The sequence below is a fragment of the Mugil cephalus genome, chromosome 21 (genome assembly GCF_022458985.1).
Source record: "Mugil cephalus isolate CIBA_MC_2020 chromosome 21, CIBA_Mcephalus_1.1, whole genome shotgun sequence".
Taxonomy (NCBI): domain Eukaryota; kingdom Metazoa; phylum Chordata; class Actinopteri; order Mugiliformes; family Mugilidae; genus Mugil; species Mugil cephalus.
In genome coordinates, this window is record NC_061790.1 from 2,427,062 (window position 1) to 2,451,138 (window position 24,077).

At 40.0% G+C, this 24,077-nt stretch overlaps 1 protein-coding gene across 1 annotated transcript in view; it reads left to right on the top strand.

Moving 5' to 3' along the window:
- The window catches only part of LOC124999448, a 54,010-nt gene that overhangs the window by 21,830 nt on the left and 8,103 nt on the right, over positions 1-24,077 (top strand). The window contains exons 5-20 of the mRNA XM_047574366.1: positions 1,580-1,636; positions 2,590-2,638; positions 3,316-3,529; positions 5,183-6,986; positions 7,927-8,100; positions 9,036-9,209; positions 10,906-10,952; positions 11,085-11,597; positions 11,819-11,839; positions 15,053-15,155; positions 15,250-15,366; positions 18,261-18,377; positions 18,474-18,590; positions 20,820-20,895; positions 21,900-22,008; positions 22,201-24,001. Of these exons, the coding sequence (XP_047430322.1) occupies positions 1,580-1,636; positions 2,590-2,638; positions 3,316-3,529; positions 5,183-6,986; positions 7,927-8,100; positions 9,036-9,209; positions 10,906-10,952; positions 11,085-11,597; positions 11,819-11,839; positions 15,053-15,155; positions 15,250-15,366; positions 18,261-18,377; positions 18,474-18,590; positions 20,820-20,895; positions 21,900-22,008; positions 22,201-24,001 (5,493 nt within the window). The remainder of the gene's footprint in view (positions 1-1,579; positions 1,637-2,589; positions 2,639-3,315; positions 3,530-5,182; positions 6,987-7,926; positions 8,101-9,035; positions 9,210-10,905; positions 10,953-11,084; positions 11,598-11,818; positions 11,840-15,052; positions 15,156-15,249; positions 15,367-18,260; positions 18,378-18,473; positions 18,591-20,819; positions 20,896-21,899; positions 22,009-22,200; positions 24,002-24,077) is intronic.

The window sequence follows — 24,077 nt, forward strand, 5'->3', positions numbered from 1 at the left end:
TCATTTCTACAGATCATGTCCAGAGTTGAGTTCAATCTGGGAACGTCTTGCATAAGTGACTCCTTCTTTAGTCCATGTTCAACTAGTTGTTGCTCTAATTCTGCAGCATTTGCCAGACTGTGTTTAAAGTTCCCCACAACTTTTCTGCACTTGGCCAGGACAGTGTCATATGCACTGTTCTCAGACAGAACGCTGGAGACTGTGCGCAAGGGAGGGAACATGTTCAAAAGGCAGATGTCTCGCAGCAGCGATCATATTTCTTGGACTATCTGTGCTGAGTGTGGTGACTTTAACTTGAATGAAGTGTCCCCGTTCACGTTTCAGCATAATATCTCTCCTCTGTTTTCATTACAGTCAGAGCATGTGAACGCAACACCCACTGTTCATCAGTATAATGTACTGTAACATCAAGGTTATCATGGTTACACAGTGATATCCAGTATTCCCCAGTGAGAGCAACAGAGGGTACAAGTTATACAACTGTCTCTTTTGCAGTCCTCTCCTTATCATATAACTTGTGTATTCGTCTTGTGGGAGTGGGAGTTGAGGGAGTCTCATACCTACAGCTTTTGCTGCAATCCTGAGAACTTCTTTCAGACCAATGTCTTCCACAATCCGCATCAGCCTGTAGTCTGTAGCTATCCACTTCACTATAGCATTTGTTAGCTTGTCTTGAGTATGTTTATCAAAACACTCTGGAAGAACTTCAGTATAGAAATGACTATGCAGACGTTCTGCACCCTTCTCCGTGTTTGTTGCTGAGTGCTGCCGCGCTCACAGGAACTGTAATTTAAAAGAACTGTCAGAGAAACAGACTTTTTCAAAAGAAAAGCCAATGAGCAACAGAATAGCAAATAGCAATATTGCAGGGCTAGGTTTTTTTCATCAATCATGGCAGTGCTTGGACATTTTCCAGTCTACACTGAGTAAACTTTGCGAAAGGGACAAAATTGCAATGCACGAAACAACGACGCTAACATTGGACTCCTGACATCCACGCTGTCCATTGTCCAGTGTACTGGTGTACTAAAATATGTAATTATGATGTTGTCAACATAGTGACATATGAGAAAACAGGCACACGGCTCTCACAGCAGGATGTCAGACCTGGGACTGTTGGAAGTCTGAAGGCTTTCCAAGGCGGGTTGACCTTGGTCAGAAAATCCTGCGTCAGCCTACTTTTTTCAGTGTGCAAGCAGTATTATACCAGCCCTTTATGCAGACCTACCATCCATCCACTGTCAAACAGTTTCAGCTCCTGTCTCTTTAAGGCCCATCTCCCTAATGGCCCTCTACCTTCTGACAATGGTTACAGTCTGTGGTTGTGGACAGTAATCACTGTAAAAAAAATAACATATCTGTAACAGTGGTGTGGAAGTATCATTCTGGACTGTAAATAGAAACCTTTACAATCCCTCAGTAGTAGTTCATTATATGATCTAAACATTCATATTTTAACTTTAGAATTCAGCAGAGATTAGAGACATGATTTTTTTCACTCTAGTATCAACATTAACAGTCAAACATCTGTATATGTTGAAGGTCAGACTAATACATTCAGCTGTGTGTCCTCTGACAGTGAGTGGTCCATGATTGAGCATACTGACCTTGAAACACAGCCTTCACCTGAAACAAAGTAAGTGAACACAATAATATGTCATCAAGCACAACTGCTTCATTCTGCACAAACTGAATACATATCTCATGCTATCAGCAAACAAACACCATCTAGTGGTGCAGTGGATTGTCTCTGGCAGCCACATCAGAGTAAGAACATGATAGAGATGCTATCAATATAAGGTGTGAAAATATGTCACTTATGAAAAAGCAAGATCTTGACTGAACAGAACTCTATTCCTTCAATTTGTTGAGGAACACTCATCCTTTTAGGCATACATACATACACCATTCTTCTCTCAGACTCTAGCAGCAAAGACTAGACTCTCAGTTGCCCCTCTATGGAACAAATACTGGTTTATGTTATTAGAATTTCATACTTCAAAATTGTGACGATATCACAATATTTTTCCATGCATCAAAATTATATGTTCAAGTGTTCTGAAATGATATCTAGGGATATTTACAGCTCAGAGATAAAAAACAAAAACAAAAAACAACTGTTATCAAGATGAATAAAGAAATAGGGACAATTCTGTTGTCCATTTATTTTGACAAATACTATTCTCTGATTGGTCGCTGATATTTTCTGATTGGTCAAAGGTTAGGCAGCGTAGCCTATGGTCACTATGGTGACTGTTCCCAGAAATTGGTGACATCTAAAAAAAAAAATAACACAGAATTGACATGGCACCTTTTTTTGGGACAAGTTCTTCCGTGTTTTCTTGGTCTTCCCATCATCACCACACTTCACAGTAATGCAGTCACACCACACATGTTTAGAAGTGCTACATTGAAAAGTGTTTGAACACCATATAATCAAATACACCGGAACGACAGTATATTATAAATTCATATCATAATAAAAAAATGGTATTCGATATGAACCGGGATACCACCCAGCCCTACAACATTCCATATCATAGAACATGCCTTTCCATAATTATGTTAACCTTCTTATTTTCTCTGCAGGGTTCAATCCACCAAGGAGCAACAAACACCCCTGGACTCTATATTTACGGTGAATTTATAAACCCAGCCATTAAATGAAAGACCACAAATGAAATACTAACATACTGGTTTTAAAGAGTAACTCAGGCTAAAATTGACTAACATGTGCCAATGTGTCTGTATATTTATTTTTTTGTGGTTACCAAAACATGTTTAAGTTATAGTTATATAATGAACACAGACTGATGCAGAGCTATGTAGACTCAGCTTTCTTTCAAAGGGCTGAAGAAAAAAAATATCACCTAAAACATTAAGACAATTTTCAAGGTCACAGTTGTACCAGCACTAGTGGGTCCTCAGAGGTACTGCCGTAAATTTAAATGTTTTTTATACACACTGACATGTATCCAACATATTGTAATGAATTGATAAATGGAGGCAGAAGATGTTATCTATTAGTCATAAATGCATATGAAGAGGAGGACCCTCCACTATCACAGCTTTGCCACTCACAAAGCTGTGTTGCTATGTTACATGCTCTGTACGGTTACCTGTGATTGACTGAGAGCATATTCATTCCTCAGCTGACTAAGGTCCCATACAGGGGGATGAACGCTGCAATATTATTTAAAAGGAAGATCCATTTTTTCATAAAAAATCAATGAAAATATGGTTTACCTTACCTATAAATCCCTGTGGAATATTTTTTTGCAAAATTTTGCAACATATGTATACTTATTTTTCCAGATTCTTAAAGAGAACCTTGTCAGTTTTGTGACGGTTGAGTTGAAGAAATTCCAGCATCTTCTGAGTCTTGACCAAGAGCCCCAGAGGGATGATGAGGAGGTGGATGGTGAAGAAAAAGAGCAGAAGAGCATCATCAGAGGGGCTTTATTGAACCTCACAATGCAATACATGAGGAAAATAAAGCAGGAGGATCTGGCTGACTGTCTGCTGAGTAGTAAGACACGTTTGACAACTTTCACATTTCCATTTTAGTTGCCTAAAATATTGTGTGTTCATATGTATGTGTTGTGCTCTGGCACAACTCTGATGTAAACATATTACTAGGAATATGAAGGATATGATGCCTCACATGGAAACACCATTTATGTAGGGAATTGTACACTGCCTCCTACAGACAGTGCCGATCAAGCTTATGCACTATAAATGTCGGGCTCTATTAACATTAAATTCACCTCTGGGCACCAGACAGACAATTTACCAAAAAGTCTCATAAAGGTGGGTATGCTAACTATTAACACAGAACCTTGTTTAATAATTACCTTGATAATCACAAACAATATTACCTTATTAATAGTAGCAAACCTGAAGGATTTAAGAGCTCTACAGCGTAGAGGTTGGCATACTCTGGTACAACATCAATAGACGAGCAAAGTTTCAAAGAAAGATTATTGGACACATCTAGAAAATGAAATAACAAAACATTAAACTAAGGTGAGCCACATACACTATGTACACATGTGGATGTGTGTATGTTAGTGAGAGTGTATGTGTGTGTGAGACCATGCGTCTGTATGAGGTGTGAAGTGTGACCTCAGACAATGGAAAAGATGGCGGCTGGTTGCTTTGTCCTGAGACAAAGGGTTACAACCAACTTGGCTCCAAGATGGCCTCTAAGGCCAACTGCATGAGATGTGGGGGGAGGGGAACAAAGGTGTGTCCTTTGTTTACCATTGAAGTCACAAATTCAAGTTACAGGTCAACTGACTATAGACTATAGACGACAACAACAAAACTTCACTGATTTCAATCAATACATACATTGGCAAGGTTGAAGTATTCTATGCTTAGTCGAGGTATGTACCAGGTAAGCCGACTTTACCGTAAGTCACATGAAGAAGAGAAGATGGTGGTTAGTGTACTCATTTGCTGGTCCTGCTGTTGATGCGTTGCAAAGTCCAATTGTTGTTGTCCTTGTTGAATGAACTACAGCTGTCCTGACTGTGTAGTTCCAGTTTCGTTGAGGAGGGTCCTTGGTTCTCCTTGAAGAGTCGAATGGTTGCTCTGCATTGCTTTGTGGCTCCATTGCTTATTAACTCAACTAGCAGTCTTTGTTTTGTGGTAGTTGGTTTCGTCCTTAAATCCTTCGGTAGACATTTGCGTCGATATCAAGGTCCAGTCCAGTGGAGACCTCTGCTTTGTGCAGATGTCATGGAAGTTGGAGAGCTGTAACAGTCGATCCCGGTGAGGAGCGGCAGCTCCTTCTTGGGTTGTGAAGAGCAGAGTAATCTGCGGTGAGAGAAGAGAGAGAAAAGAGGGGCATCTTTCCCTTTTATTGGCTTTATAACCTCTTGGCCATACAGTGACCAATGGGGGTCAAGAGTGGAGGTTTAACACCTAGGGGTAAAAAGGGTGAAGGCTGCTAGGAGGTTGAGTCCAAAGGCCTTTGTCTGGGGAACAAAATGAGCCATGCGGCCTTGTCCTCCATTTTGAATGGGTTGGGTCCCAATATATCAGTGATGAACACAACAGAGCTGTAACCTGCTGCAGTCACACATTTGCATATACTATAATACTTGTATGAGATCTGCTGTAACATTTACAATTTATTTAAGCATTCATTAATAACAAATGCCATTTGTTCATTCAGGAACTTCTTCTGGACAGTGTCAATGTGAACTCAAGTCAAATCTAAAGAAGAGGTTCCAGTGTGTGTTTGAGGGGATTGCTAAAGTAGGAAAATCATCCTTTCTGAATCAGATCTACACAGAACTCTACATCACAGAGGGAGAATCATCAGAGGTCAATAATGAACATGAGGTCAGACAGATTGAAGGAGCTTCCAGGAAGAAAGATGAATTGGAAAAAAGAATCAAATGTGAAAATGTCTTTAAACCATCAACTCACAGAGATGAACCAATCAGAACAGTGATGACAAAGGGAGTGGCTGGCATTGGGAAAACAGTCTTAACACAGAAGTTCACTCTGGACTGGGCTGAAGACAAAGCCAACCACGACATCTTCTTCATATTTCCATTCACTTTCAGAGAGTTGAATGTGGTGAAAGAGAGAAAGTTCAGCTTGGTGGAACTTGTTCATCACTTCTTCACTGAAACCAAAGAAGCAGGAATCTGCAGGTTTGAAGAGTTCCAGGTTGTGTTCATCTTTGACGGTCTGGATGAGTGTCGACTTCCTCTGGACTTCCACAAGACTGAGATCCTGACTGATGTTACAGAGTCCACCTCAGTGGATGTGCTGCTGACAAACCTCATCAGGGGGAAACTGCTTCCCTCTGCTCGCCTCTGGATAACCACACGACCTGCAGCAGCCAATCAGATCCCTCCTGAGTGTGTTGACATGGTAACAGAGGTCAGAGGGTTCACTGACCCCCAGAAGGAGGAGTACTTCAGGAAGAGGTTCAAAAAGAAGAAACAGGCCAGCAGGATCATTTCCCACATTAAGACATCACGAAGCCTCCACATCATGTGTCACATCCCAGTCTTCTGCTGGATCACTGCTACAGTTCTGGAGGATGTGTTGAAAACCAGAGAGGGAGGAGAGCTGCCCAAGACCATGACTGAGATGTACATCCACTTCCTGGTGGTTCAGACCAAAGTGAAGAATGTCAAGTATGATGAAGGAGATGAGACAGATCCACACTGGAGTCCAGAGAGCAGGAAGATGATTGAGTATCTTGGAATACTGGCTTTTGATCAGTTGCAGAAAGGAAACCTGATCTTCTATGAATCAGACCTGACAGAGTGTGGCATCGATACGACAGCAGCCTCAGTGTACTCAGGAGTGTTCACACAGATCTTTAAAGAGGAGAGAGGACTGTACCAGGACAAGATGTTCTGCTTCGTCCATCTGAGTGTTCAGGAGTTTCTGGCTGCCCTCTATGTTCATTTGACATTCATTAATCATGGTGTCAATCTGCTTGGAAAAGCCCAAAAATCCTCCCTGTTGTATGGCTTATTTGAAGATGAACCTAGCCTAGATCATCTCCACCAGTGTGCTGTGGATCAGGCTTTACAGAGTCCAAATGGACACCTGGATCTGTTCCTGCGCTTCCTCCTGGGTCTTTCACTACAAACCAGTCAGAGTCTTCTGCATGGCCTGGTGATAGAGAAAAGGAACAGTGAAACAGCCACCATAGAGATAGTGAAGTACATCAAGGAGAAGATTAGTGAGGATCTTCCTACTGACAGAAGCCTTAATCTGTTCCACTGCCTGAATGAACTGAAGGATCATTCTCTAATAGAGGAGATCCAACAGTTCCTGTGTTCAGGAAGACTCTCAGAAAAGAAGTTCTCTCCTGCTCAGTGGTCAGCTCTGGTCTTTACCTTACTGTCATCAGAAGAAGATCTGGATGAGATTGATTTGAAGAAATTTTCTGCTTCAGAAGATGCTCTGGTCAGGATGCTGCCAGTCATCAAGGCCTCCAGAAGAGCTCTGTAAGTGAAAAAGTCTGTAACATACAGTATACTAGTGCTGGACATGATGTTTACCTTTACAGAGCAACTAATTCTTCAATAATACAACCAGGGCTTGACATTAACCTTTTTGTTCACCAGGCTCCAAAGCTACTACTCAGCATTTTCTCTAGCTGCAATTATGTTGTTGGGTTTAATGTGATTAAAGCTGACTATAGCAAGCTAAAGTTTACTTGAACTAGATTTGCAATCTTTTTCGGTGACCATATCACTTCATTTGAGTGATCAGCCCATGTACTGTCGTTTACAAACGTTTTAAATGTAAATGATTCTTATTAAAATCCCACTTGGAACATGGCTTACAACTAAATTATTCAATAATGTTACACAAAATAATTATTCAAAGTGATTTTTTCATGTAAAATTAGCTTCCTCGATATTCGATTTTCGCTTTTCTTACACATTCTGCATTGTTTTCTTCTTCTTCACCAGGGATATGTAATTCTTCAGCCGTGTATGCGGCCCAGCTTTAAATGCTATATTCAGAAAATACTTAATTTTCCTAGTTATTAATCCTTCAGGAAAGAGCAGATCACCGGTGGTCTGTTAAAGCTCTTTTTGAAATACTGTAACTCAAATGGTTTGAGATATTGACAAAACTCAAAGTGTAGCTGAATACTGGGAAGTTGTGGTTGTGTCTGGAAGACCTTCAGGACATCTCAAGTGTATAACTAATTTTATTTTTACCAATTAATTCCCAACTCACTCCTTTTGGGTCGCCCCGGGCTTGTGCCGCCCCCTACCTGCATCAATTCCGTAATGGCAGCTTTTGTTTTTCTACTGTGTATCCATTTCTATAGAAGAATGTGTAAAAACATATAATTAGTGATGAAATGTATTGAGTGATAAACAGGGATCAGATACTAACAGACAATCTCTCTGTGATCTTTCTTCTTTTCAGGTTGAGTGATTGTAACCTGTCAGAGAAAAGCTGTGAAGTTCTGGCCTCAGTTCTCAGCTCCCAGTCCTCTTGTCTGAGAGAGTTGGACCTGAGTGATAATGATCTGAAGGATTCAGGAGTGAAGCTTCTTTCTGATGGACTGAAGAGTCCACACTGTCTACTGGAAACTCTCAGGTCAGGAGTCAGTAGTTTATTCTGTTTAAATGCTGGTGAATGTATGCTGTTTGAATACAGCTGCAGTCTCAGTGTTATTGTTTCAATAAGCTTCTGTAAAGTCACAAGACTTATTTCCATCCAGTCTTGCATTAATTTGCCAACAAGAGCTCATATTGATGGTGGGAGAGACATCCCAAAGATTCTCAGTGGGGTTCAGGTTTGGACTCTGGTGAAAATCATCTGGTCTCATGCTCCCTGAACCACTCTTTCACTACTTGAGACCCATGAATCCTGACATTACCATTTTGAAAAATGAGAGAAAAACTCCATGGATGGAATAACCTGGTCATTCAGTATATTCAGAGAGTCAGCTGACCTCTTTAATTGGGCAGAACCCCACATTGTAGCACTGCCCCACAGGCTTGAGGGGCATCACCTCATCTGCCACTCTTACCCTGATACCCCAGCACTCTGGAACAGGGTCAGTCTGGACTCATCAGATCACCTTATTCCATGTCTCCAGGGTCCAATCTTTCTGCTCCCTAGCAAATTGAAGTCTTCTTTCCCAGTTGTCCTCAGTCATTAGTGGTTTTCCTAAGGCTACACAGCTGTTCAGTCCCAACTCCTTGACTTCTTTTCATATTGTACGTGTTTAATTATTATGTGTTGGACTGATTGAATGCAGGTGTGTTGGCAAGGAAGCTAAGTTGTTGTGTTTATAAAGTATACAAAAACTGTTAATAATGACTCAATGTGAAACAGTCCTGTTGCTGACAGTGTCTCAGCTCCTACTCCCCTCATATGTCTTAAGTTACTGTTTAGACTGTTACAGCATCCCTTGGCCATAATATTCATTATCTGGATATCCACTGGTTACACCAGAACCATGAAACATTTGCCATTTAGTCATCCACTAACACTAATAGACTGGGTCTAATTATGTGTCTGTGTAGTTTGTCAGGCTGTCAGGTCACTAAGGAGGGCTGTTCTTTTCTGGCCTTGGCTCTGACCTCTAACCCCTCCCATCTGAGAGAACTGGACCTGAGCTCCAATCATCTAGGAGACTCAGGAGTGAAGCTGCTGTCTGATATGAAAGAGAATCCAGACTGGAGACTGGACACACTCAAGTATGAACACACAACAGGAACACACACCATTTCTTTGTTGGACCAACAACAATAAACACATATTTTAAGATGCAATAAATATTAACCCCCCTATTATCTTCAGATATCACTAACACATGTTAACCTTGGGTTCAATCTGTTGAATACATAAATAACCCCTTGATAATGACACCTACCAGTGAGTTGACCTTTCCTCTAGCGCCACCATCAGGTGTGCGGGAAAGTTTGTATGAGAATGTTGTTTTTCCTGCTCCATGTCATCAAAAATGGACAATAATAGTCTCTCTAATCACTTCAACAACAAGGCAGATGTCCTGCTTAAGAGTGTGTCCCACCAGACACGCAGTTAGTCATGTTAAACAAAAAGGTCTTTATGCGAGCACTTCATATAACCATCAATTGAAAATATTGTACCTGAGATGATAATTTTAGAGGGGAGGTATGTGTATTTTGAAAGAGTTGAGTGTGATGAACTCCACAGTCTACATTAGGGACACCAACAATGATAGGAGGATTAACTTTGCATCGCAAATCTTAACTTTTAAGTGTTAATAACGGTGGTGGACGCTCAGGGTCAGCAAAGCCTTCATTGACATATCATACTGTATTGTCCCATTACTCTCACTAAATTATTCCCAATAGCCTATGCATTTAATTTTATGGCATGTTTTTGTATTAGAGCTTTTATCCAGTCGTATTTTAGCCGTCACATGTTGTCAAAGAAATCTTCACAATTACAACTGCAGGCAGCTGAAGCTTGAAACATATCATAATGATGCTGTTCCTTTAACCAATCACATTTCAAGTTGGTATTCTTAGGGCTTCTCTGTGGCCTATGGCCTTTGAAAGAAAACCTGGATATTGTGAGTAAAAGCCATCCAATCCCAGAGCTAGCTAGCTTGACCTAGCCGGTGATCACTACCCTTGGCTGACAGACTCCAAGGAAAACTTTAAATAGCTAAGTTCTGTTGAGCAAAATTGTATGTTTTTAAATCTTTTATGTATATTCTTGTGTTTTTATTGGGTCAATATCGATGCTTCTACTGGATTTGAGGTATATAGAGCTGGTGGGAGGAGACTTTTTGAATTGTTTGAAGTGAGTTTTTTGCTTTAGTGATGACATTCATTTATTTATTACAGACTTGAATGAGTCAAACAAAGGAGCTCTTAGTTGATTTTAGACACAACATAAAGACCCGTCATCCATGGTAAACTGGTAGAAAAGGTAGCTTCATATAAATATCTAGGCACCTTTTTTGAAGAGAACCTCAAATTTGATGTGAACACTAGATATTGTGAAGCGGGGGCAACAGAGAATTCATCTTATTCCAGTCTTTCATTCTTCCTGTGCCATTCATCTCTTATATTTATTTCTGTTTATCTGTTCCTATTGTATGTTTTGTATAATAGTATTCAAGCTTCCAAACGAGTAGCCCCTGGGGGGACAGTTGCCTGAATTGATCTCACTATAGGAGATACATGTCTACAATGCAACGGTCTGTTTTATTGTGCATCTGTATGATGTTGATGGTTTCTATAGAAATGCCGTCATAATGATCGCATTAATAAGTGTTTTAAATAAGGCTGGAAGGCATTGAAGGCCTAGGTGAAGAATCCACAGCCTGCCATTGGTTAGTAGATACACTGTTCATAGGAGATAGAATACAATGTGGTTTGGCTGCTTCTTTCTTTTCAGGGTGGACCATGGTGGAGAGCAGAGAATGAAACCTGGTCCCAGAAAGTGTAAGTGTGTGTTTGATTGACCAGAATAATAAAATTATTCATACTGACATTTTTAATTTCAAATTTAAACCCAGAACACTAACACTGATCTGATCTAAGTTAATAAATACATTTGTGTGTCTTCTCAATCAGATGCTTGTAAACTCACAATGGACCGAAACACAGCACACAGGGACCTCCTGCTGTCTGGCGACAACACAAAGGCACTGAGACAGACGCAGACACACCATCTTACTCGAGAGACATTTGACCACTGTCAGGTTCTGTGTACAGATGCAGTGACTGATCGCTGTTACTGGGAGGTTGAGTGGAAAGGAAATGTGCTCATAGCAGTGACTTATGAAACAAGCAAAAGGAAAGAAAACACTGAAGACAGTTGGTTTGGGAACAACAGTTGGTCCTGGAGTCTGCAATGCTCTGATAATTATTATTCTGTCTGTCACAATAAAACAGCAATGGAGATTTCACCCTCTCTCCGCTCTGTATCTAACAGAGTAGCAGTGTATGTGAACTACTCTGCTGGAACCATCTCCTTCTACAGAGTCTCTAATGAAAAACTGCAACCTCTCCACACCTTCCACTCCACCTTCACTGAACCTCTCTACCCTGGATTTGAATTTGAATGCAACTCCTCTGTGACTATTTGTGAGCTGTAGACAAATAAGATACACCCTGCTGACTGAATAAAATCAGTGATTGGTCACCCTGGACACGTCACACATGTGTTGACCATGAAAATGAATACATTACGGGTATTTCAAACTTGGTGTTCTGTGCACATTCTACTTTTTTAATTTAAAGCAGGCCTTCTGCTTCTACATGCTAGAAATGTGTACACTCTTTGACCATCTCATCTCATCTTCTAGCTGTCATTGGCGAGCAGCAGGGTACACCCTGGACAGGTCACCAGTCTAACGCAGGGCTAACACAGAGACAAACTCACTCACTCTCACTCACACCTACCAACACCAGTTAGGTGGAGGAAACCTGAGTACTCAGAGAAAACCCACACAGACAAACCTGACCATTGTTGATCAAAAGTAGTACGTAGTAGTAGTTCATATACAGTATTTAGATTTTCTTTCTCAATATGGAAATTATTTTGTATTTTTTCCCTACCATTTCCATCCCAAAAAGTTGTCCAAGTAATGAAAATTATGACTTTTCATTTTATTATATTTATTGTTATTTAGTTTTATTATTGTTGTGTCTCCTTGTACCATATTGTCTTGGACTGTCTGTATATGCTGCACATGTAGTTTGTACTGGGACATCTTTATTCTGTGGTCTGCCCTGGTTGTGAATAGGCTTATTATATTAACGTTATGTTTATTTGTTTTCATTTTGAACAGGTATGTAAATACTATACATTGTATTGGTGTGGGTGTCAGTCATTTCCATGAAAAACTTCTATTTCTGTGAGCAGAACCACTTTATCAATAAAACTGAGCAGTGATCAATATTTTGATGTAAACACTTCTGATCATATCATTTTATCTAGCGTCCATGTAAACACTTTGGTTGAAATCTCTGATCTATATGATTGATCAGGCTCGATCAACATTTTAAATCTATTTTTGGGCAGTAGTAACCATAACAACCCAACTGCCACTGTGGTGAGATGTGTTGATATGGATGCACATCTGCCTAATGTGCCTACTGGTAGTTTTAGATGGTGCGATATTTATGACAAGATAAATATTTATGATAAGGCTGGACCCCACAACCACTGAAACAACCACCTCCCTCGGAAGATGGAATCCAGGGATTCTTGACCTGTGAGTAGAGCTTATAGCTGCAATTTGAGCATAATGCTCCATAGAGACACGAGCAATTGTCTTTTTCCCTTTTACAGAATTTCCCAAGGAACATGGAACAATTTAACAGAATGATCAACATATCGTCTTGGTTATGCAGGTAGTTCTGTTCATATAAGCAGTATCTTTCTTATGATAATCATAGAATGATAAATGATTCCTGGCTCCTTCTACACACCAAATGCGCCACCTAATGAAAGGCTGATTTAATACCATTGTTATAATTATAAACAGGCAGGTATTCATGAATTGAGTTAATTATTTTCCTCTTTAGTTGTTTTACAGCACCACACATACACTGACAAGCCTGCAATAAAAACAAGACAGAACAGTCTCCAGTCTTATGATTTGCTTGACATCCAATGACAAGCATCATCTACTAGATATGTAATACCTTGTGAATGTTCTGGTTTAGTTTCAAACTACTGAGAGAGATGTTGATTCTAATAGGTCTTCATTGTGGAGACTGTGGTTTTTTGAACTATTGAACTGACACACATTCTTAATATTTTGACACTCTAGTCAGTGGGTTAGATTAAATAACAGAAATACTTTTTAATTCACTCCAGTGTAACAGTACCGCAAACTACATCCTCCACAATAATTCACCAGTGGAATCACCACCTTTCTGATTCTGTTTCAACACTTTGACTTGATCTGAAAAGTTGAGCTGTTTGACAGAGCGCCATCTGGTGACGTTCCAAAAACTACCTGCAAAGGGAAGTTGCATAACTATGCGTATCTGGAGGTGGAGCTCCGTGTACTTATCCTGTCTATGATGGAGGAGAAACCATTTTCAGTGTCCCTACACTCAGATCTAGTCTTTCATTTGTTGTCTTATTTGATTTTTTAAACCTGACGAGCAAATTTGCAAGTAGAGTTATTTCCCTACAGAAAGAAAAATAATATTTGTTTCTTCATACATACCATTATTTTTATCTTCAAGGTTTTCTGTTGGAACTTCCTCATCACCTGTCTTGAGTTATGTGTCTGTATCTGGGTGTGGTATCTTCTCTATCAAGTTTTACCTGTTTCTGAGCAGGGACAGTTTTTTTTTTTTGTTTTAGTTTTTTTTATGTTTCCAGCTCACATAACGTTCAGAAGTAAACAGCCACGGTGACATTCAAACCCAGGATTAAACCTGAAGTGATTTCTGCCGAAACTCTGAATCCACCTTCTAGTGCAGGTAAGATTTAAGCTTATACTTGTTAGGACGCAGAACATTATCTTAAAGTTGTTTTAAATATTTTGCAAAATGGTTTATTTGAAGTCTTTGATCACTTCTGTCCTCACTTAATGTTAAATATAAAAATGATGTCTTTCCCAATATTTCTGAGCTGGTTTCTATCACATCTGAGTCAGTGTATGTCCATGTTTCTAATGGAAACTGTCAGAGAGTAACCAGGTCTGTAGCTTCACAGATAAATGAAATCTTAAAAAGGCTTTGTAGCTAAATTCAAATACACCTATTAGCCACAACATTATGACCCCTGACAGGAGAAGTAAATGACATTTAAACCATCTTGTGACAATCCAGTGTTCTGCTGGCAAACTTTTGGACCTGGCATTCATGTGAATGTTACTTAGACACATGATACTTCTTGATAGTAGTGGAAAGTGTTACTGGTGTTAGTCATAATGTAATTATAGCTCATATTGTGAGAATACTGTTGAGACAGCTGTTTTATCATAATATTTACCTCTTAAATGTGCAAATAAAGCAAATGGCATGACCCTGACACTCTGCTGGTTGCTATCCCTACCTTGCCTCTGCTCTACTGTCATCCTTTATTCAGTATTGCCTGTCTATTGATTTCACAATGCTGCGCACCTTCAACAGAGTTTTCAGAGAATTAACCCTGCCATTCTTTCCAAGAATTTATATTGTGAAAAGTGCTGAAAAGTTTCAATATTGTGACCGATGAAGACTGCTGCATAAGTATTAGCAGCAGTAATGTACAGAGTGGCAGGACACAATAATGGCCTTGCACTGAATGTCAGGGAGCTCGTCAGCCAAAATTCCAGATGGGTTACCGCCTGTATCATGACTGAACATATATCCTTGGGACCTTTGAACACGCCTTTGAGTACTGGCTTACAGTACATTCTAGGTCTCCTGACTTTGAACCCTGAACCACAGCCAGTGTTACAAAAAAGTATGAATCTGAATTTGAATCTGGCTTTGTTACATTATGAGCCAATTATTACATTGTGAACTTTTGTTGCATTTAAGTTATTACATTATGAGTTGCTACAGTATGGAATGATTGTGTTTGTGTTAAGGTGTCGGCTCTGTTATGGATCAGAGTGAGGACAGAGAGGAGGGACTCTCTGCCTCTAAACCAGATCCATGTGAGGAATATGACGACCAAACCAGAGCTCACAGGTGAGAACTGGATCCTAATCCACAACTGTTCTTTATGTCAGAGTCTCTCTAGTCTCATCAGGAAAGTCAAACATCTGGATGTGTTGTGTTGAAGGCCAAAGAAGAAGAAGGAGAGGACAGACTCTCCAATACCCAGCAGTGTGTCCATGAAGAGTGACAGGTCCATGATTCAACCTATTGACTTTAAAGGACAACGTTCTTCTACAAGAAAGTGAGTAGATAACCTCATTATATTTGACTTGTTATCAGTAATTGTTAAATGTTTCTTTACTATCAATACCAGCATTTAACCCTGGTAAGGATAACTTATGGAGTATCACTCAATACTATATACTGTAAAAATATAAGTTCATTTGATCTGGTTGTATGAATGAAAAACATGAGGCCAAACTTTGAATTTTACAGCCAACATGTCAGAAATTCTTCCATTGTTTCTGACTGAATCTGAGTCCAGTGCCACAATTTCAGACATGATCCTTTTGGGACTGAAGTCACTCCAGCATCATCACTAAAAGTCAAACATCTGTATGTGTTGTGTTGAAGGCCAAAGAAGAAGAAGGAGAGGATGGACTCTCCAACACCCAGCAGTATGTCCATGAAGAGTGACAGGTCCATGATTCAGCCTATTGACTTTAAAGGACAACGTTCTTCTACAACAAAGTGAGTAAATGAACCTTCTTATTTTACAGTTATTATGAGTATTGGTTCATACATGCTAAAATTTAAATGCTTTTTATTTTAATCAATACAACTTTACACTAAGACAAGCTAACTGCTTCATTCATTTTTCTGGCCAAGTTTAATCCATAACTTCTGTTGGTAGGAAACAGGTTTTAGTAACTTTAAGACTATCAGTGGCCTCAAACAATTATAACATGCCCCTGTAACACTGGTAAAAGTATGAACCTACTCGCAACTCATGGTCGACCCACCAGTAAATGCGTCACTCATTTCAGCTGAACCAAACAGCAGTCTTCTGGGTTACCTGGGGGCTGTCTGTTTCCTCCCAGTGAGGTAGAAAAACGTTATGTGGTTCAGAGAGATGCCAGCAAGCCAGCAGTCAAGTACATGCTATTCACATTCGGTAATAAGAGTAGAACTACAAGGAAGGAGAACTGGAGCTGAAAGATGGTGATCGTTGGAGGAAGCAAGACAAACTCTCATGAAATGTTGCAATTGAGAAGATTTGTTTAAGTGTCCTGCTCGGAGGATGAGAGGCTGTGCTGCTGCTGGAGACTCATGCTGGAGATTTGACTGGACACTGCTGCCAAGAAGCTACTAAAGGACAAACAGCAGTTGAGACCCACACCCACAGGCCGCAAGCCTGGCTGGCAACCCGGTGGTGTGGTAGGACTTTTCTTCACCAGTTAGTTTGTTACTTCAATAACTAGCATTTATTTCCGGGAGTTGTGCGTTATTACCATACTTGATCATGTCTATTAAGGTATTTATTGATGTATTTGTGGTTGCGCAAATTTGGTATTGGGAAATGTATTTTGCTGAATCTAATGAGCCGTTGATTAACTTCAGCCAAGATAAAACTGCATCACGAACTGTGATTTTTTCTATTTAGTATACTATGATTTATTACATTGATCAACCTCTGTAAATAGTTTCTACTAAAGGGCATTATTTTGATTACTTTCTTAGTTATTATTGATACACTTCAATGCATTTCTGTTTTGTATAAATTTTGTCGCTACACGTTTCATATGTGCAATTCTGTGCGTGTGTTTCATTAATTTTCTTCAGCTCCCAGAGTCGAACCTCCCGTTAACACTAGTCCATCAATAAGCTAATTTGGGTATCCTCCAATTCTGCTCCATCTACTCCTCTTACTCCTTAACATGACCGTCCTAACCGTGGACCCATTCAAGTTCCTGGGGTCCACAATCTCACTGGACCTAAAGTGGACCTCCCACATTGACTCTGTTCAGAAGAAGGCCCAGCAGAGGTTGTACTTCCTGCGTCAGCTCTGGAAGTACATCAGGCATCACTCCCAGCCCAGGACTCATTCAGTCCTCACCAAAAGACACTTTGATTGACTTACCCACAGGTCGTACTTACCCCAGAAGAAACAGACAACCTCCTGACAGACTGTTATTGTAGTATAGTGACTAACCCATTCAGTGGGGCAGAATAATCCCCAGGGTTCAGTCCAGACTGAGGTAGTCTACCCTCTCTCCATAGTTAAGGCAAAGGTTCTGTAGCAATGACATGTTAATTAAAAGTTCATTGTAGATTGTGTATTTGAAGCAGAGACCTTAAATGAGACTGCAGAGCTAGTAAGATGTTTGAGTTTTATTAAGAGAACATCAAAAGTAAAGGGGGAGGGATATGTTGTGTATTGACAGCCTAAGTTTGTCCCACCGGGGATAAGGTTATGCCCCCTGTGTAATGTGTTGTGAAGTGTCTTGAGTTCTCTGTCCTGGGTTGAAAAGCAATACAGGCAGCCGTGCAAATACTCCTGGTCTCCCGCTTCCTCATCATTAGTTATGATACTAGATAACACAGTATATAACACACTATGTGTTCAGACTCCTCGCCACAGGCGTTGTTTTTATTTTCCTTGTACCACTGAGCAAAGTGACTGGAGTCAAATTCCTTGTATGTGCGAACATACCTGGCCAATAGAGCTGATTCAGATTATTTTGGGGCAGGCAATAGTGGATTTGCATTATTTGCACTTCACAAAAATACTTTTTTTGACCTTATACAGACCTAGCATTCATCTACTATCTAAAACAAGACATTTTTAGCTCATGTCTCTTTAGAGCCTGCCTCCCTAAATGCTACCTTGATTCCCATTCAGTTTCAACACTTGATAGAATTTGCAGATCATAAGAGAAAACAGATAGTCCTAAATTTAGCCAGAGAAAAACAGACATCTTTTAAGGCATTTTGCCAGGCCTAAACAGAATACAACCGCATTTCCCTTTCTCTTTAGTAATTTTTTCTCTCAGACTCCAGCAGTAAATACCAGGGCCAAAATCACTAAAGATTGTAAGAATCCTCTCAGAAAAATCCTAGCAAGGAATCTTGGCTTAAGAGCCATTACAGAACATTTTCACTAAAAGTCAAACATCTGTACGTGTTGTGTTGAAGGCCAAAGAAGAAGAAGGAGAGGTCAGACACTCCAACACCCAGCAGTGTGTCCATGAAGAGTGACAGGTCCATGATTCAACCTATTGATTTTGAAAGACAACATTCTTCTACAACACAGTGAGTAGATAAACTTCATTATCTCCATTCTCATTGTCTGACAATGGTTACCAGTTCATGACATGACATCTGGTTGATCTGTACCACTGTACCAAGGCCAAAGAAGAAGAAGGAGAGGACAGACTCTCCAATACCCAGCAGTATGTCCATGAAGAGTGACAGGTCCATGATTCAACCTATTGACTTCACAGGACAACGTTCTTCTACAAGAAAGTGAGTAGATAAACGACATTATATTTGACTTGTTATCAGTATTTGTGAAATGTTTCTTTTCTATCAATACCAGCATTTAACCCTGGTAAGGATAACTTTAGGAGTATCACTGAATACTATATACTGTAAAAATATAAGTTCATTTGATCTGGTTGTATGAATGAAAAACATGAGGCCAAACTTTGAATTTTACAGCCAACATGTCAGAAATTCTTCTAGTGTCTCTGACTGAATCTGAGTCCAGTGCCACAGTTTCAGACTTGATCCTTTCGGGACTGAAGTCATTCCAGCACCATCACTAAAAGTCAAACATCTGTATGTGTTGTGTTGAAGGCCAAAGAAGAAGAAGGAGAGGATGGACTCTCCAACACCCAGCAGTGTGTCCATGAAGAGTGACAGGTCCATGATTCAACCTATTGACTTTAAAGGACAACGTTCTTCTACAACAAAGTGAGTAAATGAACTTCATTATCTCCATTCTCATTGGCTGACAGTGGTTACCAGTTCATGGCATGACATCTGGTCGATCTGCACCACTGGTCCGGAATTACCAAAAGCAAACAGAAAACCTGGCATGTACTATCATGTTTCATTACTGAAAACTGCAAAATTTTGAAATATGATCTGAACGTTTGTATTTGCTTCGTGGAAATTAGAGTCTGACTGTGTGATGAGGGATCATAACAGCTCGTAACAGCTGTAGTTACTCCAGTACCATCAGTAAAAGTCAAAAATCTGTATGTGTTTTGTTGGAGGCCAAAGAAGAAGAAGAGGGCAGACTCTCCAATACCCATCAGTGTGTCCATGAAGAGTGACAGGTCCATGATTCAGCCTATTGACTTTAAAGGACAATGTTCTTCTACAACAAAGTGAGTAAATGAACCTTCTTATTTTACAGTTATTATGAGTATTGGTTCATACATGCTAAAATTTAAATGCTTTTTATTTTAATCAATACAACTTTACACTAAGACAAGCTAACTGCTTCATTCATTTTTCGAGTGACAGGTCCATGATTCAACCCATTGACTTTAAAAGACAACATTCTTCTACAACAAAGTGAGTAGATAAACTTCATTATCTTAAGTTGTTATCAGTATTTGTTCATACAGTATATGCTGAAATTCAAATGTTACTTTGCTATCAATACCACCAAGCATTTAACCTTAGTAAGGATAACTTCTGTTTCTGCAAAGATTTAAATAATACATTCTGTTGACATTTTTAATAACTTTAGGAGTATTACTCACTGACTGTATATATCTATGGACAAACCCATCATGACATTACCCACTGGATTCTGAACGAGGCTGTAGAAGGAAAGGTAGATTTTATTCGGGCTAGGCTAACCAGACGTGCTTTATAGAATATAGCTATATTAAAACGCTATAACAGTATTACTTGTTAAAATTACATTCCAAATGCATTTCCTTAGCCAGTACCTCAGTAACTTGAGATGATTAAAATACTCAAGAGCGAACTTTATCAAATTTTGAGTTAGAAAAACGAACAAAACTGGTTTTTGATGGAAGACGCGAGCTGAGTATTGATTAAACATTGTAATTTTCGTTACAAGTGTAGTTAGAAGTTGTAGTCAGAGAGAATTTATTTATGGTCTTTATCTCACTCTCAATCAGCTATTCTGTGATTAAGGGTTGATTGTGAATTTTTCAAAACTTTGAAAAACACAAAAATGCCATTGCAATTGGGGGCTTCTTTCTGCCTCTTGTCACTTAAGAATTATGAAGGATGTGCTATAATCTGACGTTTGGACAAATGTTAAAGGCGAAAAGTGAGATATGTCCAGAGCTATTCACCCATTCAGAAAAATCATTAAATCAAGTATTAACGTGTTCATCTGCAAAACCAGGCTGGCCAGGCTGTCTGAAGATAAGAAAACAAAGTACATGTCTTACTGGGGCCCCACCCTAGAGCCAGGATAAGTGTCAGGTGATGAACAACAACTGAATTCGTCTTATAGTCTTATCATCTTAAGTACAGCCTGTCCACAGGAAACCGCCAGAAAATCCTAAAATGAAAGTCCTCAAAAGACTCTCTTTTCATTCATACCTAGTTATTGGACTTCTGAGTTCAAGCATCTTGGGATCTTGTTCATAAGTGAGGGTAGGATGGACGGATCAGAGCGATGTCTGCAGGTTACACTTTTGATGTAGGTCACCTATCAAATGTGTGCAAAGCTGTTAAAATAATTATGTGAACATTCTTTAGGGTTCAGGAGAGTACAGAGAATCCTACGGCTCAGTCTACTCAGGGGCAACAAACACACCTGAACTCTATATTTATGGTGAGTATAAAACCCAGCTGTTAGGTAACAAGTCACGAATGAAATATTAGCACACTGTTTTTTTTTTTGGAGTAACACAGTTTGGCTGTGCTTTGATTCTTGTGTTTTTTGACACAGATCAGTGTCATGTGACACACACCATAGACACAGTCTGTTTCAAGAAGCCACAGTTATATATAATTCAATTCAATATAAATTATATAGCATATAAATGAAATACATATACATATTGTTACGAACCTGGCTCAAAGGTTCACAACAAAAGGAGAAGAGTTCACAAAATAGTATAATGCAACAAAACATTTATTCAAATAAACATACCACAACTTAAACTATGTGAATGTCAGTAGTGCAGAGCATTCGTGAGTGGAAAGTAAAGAAACAAAACTCAAAACAAACTGAGTTGCCCAATGCCGTCCAAACAACAGAGTGAAGAGAAAGACTCCAAGATGGCTGCCCTATTTATATCATCTGGCTCCACCCCCTCCAGTTGAAGCCAGCTGAGGCCAAGCTGACGGCCTGGAATAGGTGAAACATAGAGGGTTAGAGAGAGGCCATCACAAAATCGTCTCAAGACGCTTTACAAAAACCTGATGGGGAGAGAGTGAGAGACAACGGTTAGTAATAGAAAATAAATTATTAGAGATTAGAGGACAGGAGCTTAGTGCCAGAGAAGAGAGTAGACTACATTCACTTAGTTGTCCCATAGCAGTCTAAGCCTATAGCAGCATAATTAAGGGATGTTAAGTCCAGCCCTATCTATAAACTTGCCTGACCTTAAAAGTAGAGATGGTGTCTGCCTCCCGAACTTAAACTGGGAGCTGGTTCCACAGTAGAGGAGCCTGATAGCTGAAGGCTTTTCAAAGAAAGTTTGTGTGTGTGTGTGTGTGTGTGTGTGTGTGTGTGTGTGTGTGTGTGTGTGTGTGTGTGTGTGTGTGTGTTGTCAATTAGTGATTAGTATTGCACTGCTTGTTGTTATTCTGGTTGGGTGTTTTTCACTGTAGAACCAGAGGAAAGCAGAGGTGGATGTCAAAGAGAAAGAGCACAAGAGCATCATCCGAGAGGATTCCCTCATCACTGAGCAAAACAGGATGGCTGACTATGTGAAGGATGGTAAGAGGCAGATATTAATTTTACTCTCATGAAAATATGCTGTACTCATGTGTACTGGACATATATTTTTTTTCTGCACACAAACATAGTTGTCCTTGAAAAACAAGAGTGTAATATCCCATAGTAATTGTCTGTTCTAACATTTACAGGTAACAATCTACAGTTTATTTGATATTTCATTTCTTCTTTCAGGAAATCCTTCTCAGCTGTGTCTATGTAAATTCAAATCAAATCTAAAGAAGAAGTTCCAGTGTGTGTTTGAGGGGATTGCTAAAGCAGGAAAGTCATCTTTTCTGAATCAGATCTACACAGAGCTCTACATCACAGAGGGAGAATCATCAGAGGTCAATAATGAACATGAGGTCAGACAGATTGAAGCAGCTTCCAGGAAAAAAGATGAACTGGAAAAAAGAATCAGATGTGAAGACATCTTTAAACCATCAGCTTACAGAGATGAACCAATCAGAACAGTGATGACAAAGGGAGTGGCTGGCATTGGGAAAACAGTCTTAACACAGAAGTTCACTCTGGACTGGGCTGAAGACAAAGCCAACCAGGACATCATCTTCTTATTTCTATTCACTTTCAGAGAGCTGAATGTGGTGAAAGAGAGAAAGTTCAGCTTGGTCGAACTTGTTCATCACTTCTTCACTGCAACCAAAGAAGCAGGAATCTGCAGCTTTGAAGACTTCCAGGTTGTGTTCATCTTTGACGGTCTGGATGAGTGTCGACTTCCTCTGGACTTCCACAAGACTGAGATCCTGACTGATGTTACAGAGTCCACCTCAGTGGATGTGCTGCTGACAAACCTCATCAGGGGGAAACTGCTTCCCTCTGCTCACCTCTGGATAACCACACGACCTGCAGCAGCCAATCAGATCCCTCCTGAGTGTGTTGACATGGTGACAGAGGTCAGAGGGTTCACTAACTCCCAGAAGGAGGAGTACTTCAGGAAGAGAATCAGAGATGAGGAGCATGCCAGCAGGATCATCTCCCACATCAAGTCATCACGAAGCCTCCACATCATGTGTCACATCCCAGTCTTCTGCTGGATCTCTGTTATAGTTCTGCAGTATCAGTTGAGAATCAAAACAAAGAGGCAGCTGCCCAAGACCCTGACTGAGATGTACCTCCTCTTTCTGGTGGTTCAGACCAAAGTGAAGAAGCTCAAATATGATCAAGCATGTGAGACAAATCAACTCTGGTGTCCAGAGACCAGGAAGATGATTGAGTCTCTGGGAAAACTGGCTTTTGATCAGCTGCAGAAAGGAAACCTGATCTTCTATGAATCAGACCTGACAGAGTGTGGCATCGATATCAGAGCAGCCTCAGTGTACTCAGGAGTGTTCACACAGATCTTTAAAGAGGAGAGAGGCCTGTACCAGGACAAGATGTTCTCCTTCGTCCATCTGAGTGTTCAGGAGTTTCTGGCTGCTCTCTATGTTCTTTTGACATTTGTTAATCATGGTGTCAATCTACTGAAGAAATCACAAAAGTGGGAGTGGTTGTATACAATATTTCGCGATGAACCTAACCTAAAGCATCTCCACCAGTGTGCTGTGGATGAGGCCTTACAGAGTCCAAATGGACACCTGGATCTGTTCCTGCGCTTCCTCCTGGGTCTTTCATTCCACACCAATGACCGTATTCTTTATGGCCTGGTGAGAAAGACTGGAAACCGAGCCACGACCAATAGAAAAACAGTGGAGTATATCAAGAAAAAGATCAGCAAAGATCTTCCTACAGAGAGAATTCTTAATTTGTTTCACTGTCTGAATGAACTGAAGGATGAATCACTAACAGAGGAGATCCAAAGGTACCTGAACTCAGGAAGGCTCTCAGGAACAAATCTGTCTCCTGCTCAGTGGTCAGCTCTGCTCTTTACGTTACTGTCATCAGAAGATCTTGATGTGTTTAATTTGAAGAAATTTTGTGCTGCAGAAGATGTTCTGCTCAAGTTGCTGCCAGTCATCAAAGCCTCAAAAAAAGCAATGTAAGTCCTCACAATATGTTAATGCAAAACATGTTACATGGAACAGAGATTTGAAGCAGCAATTTGAATATCCAGA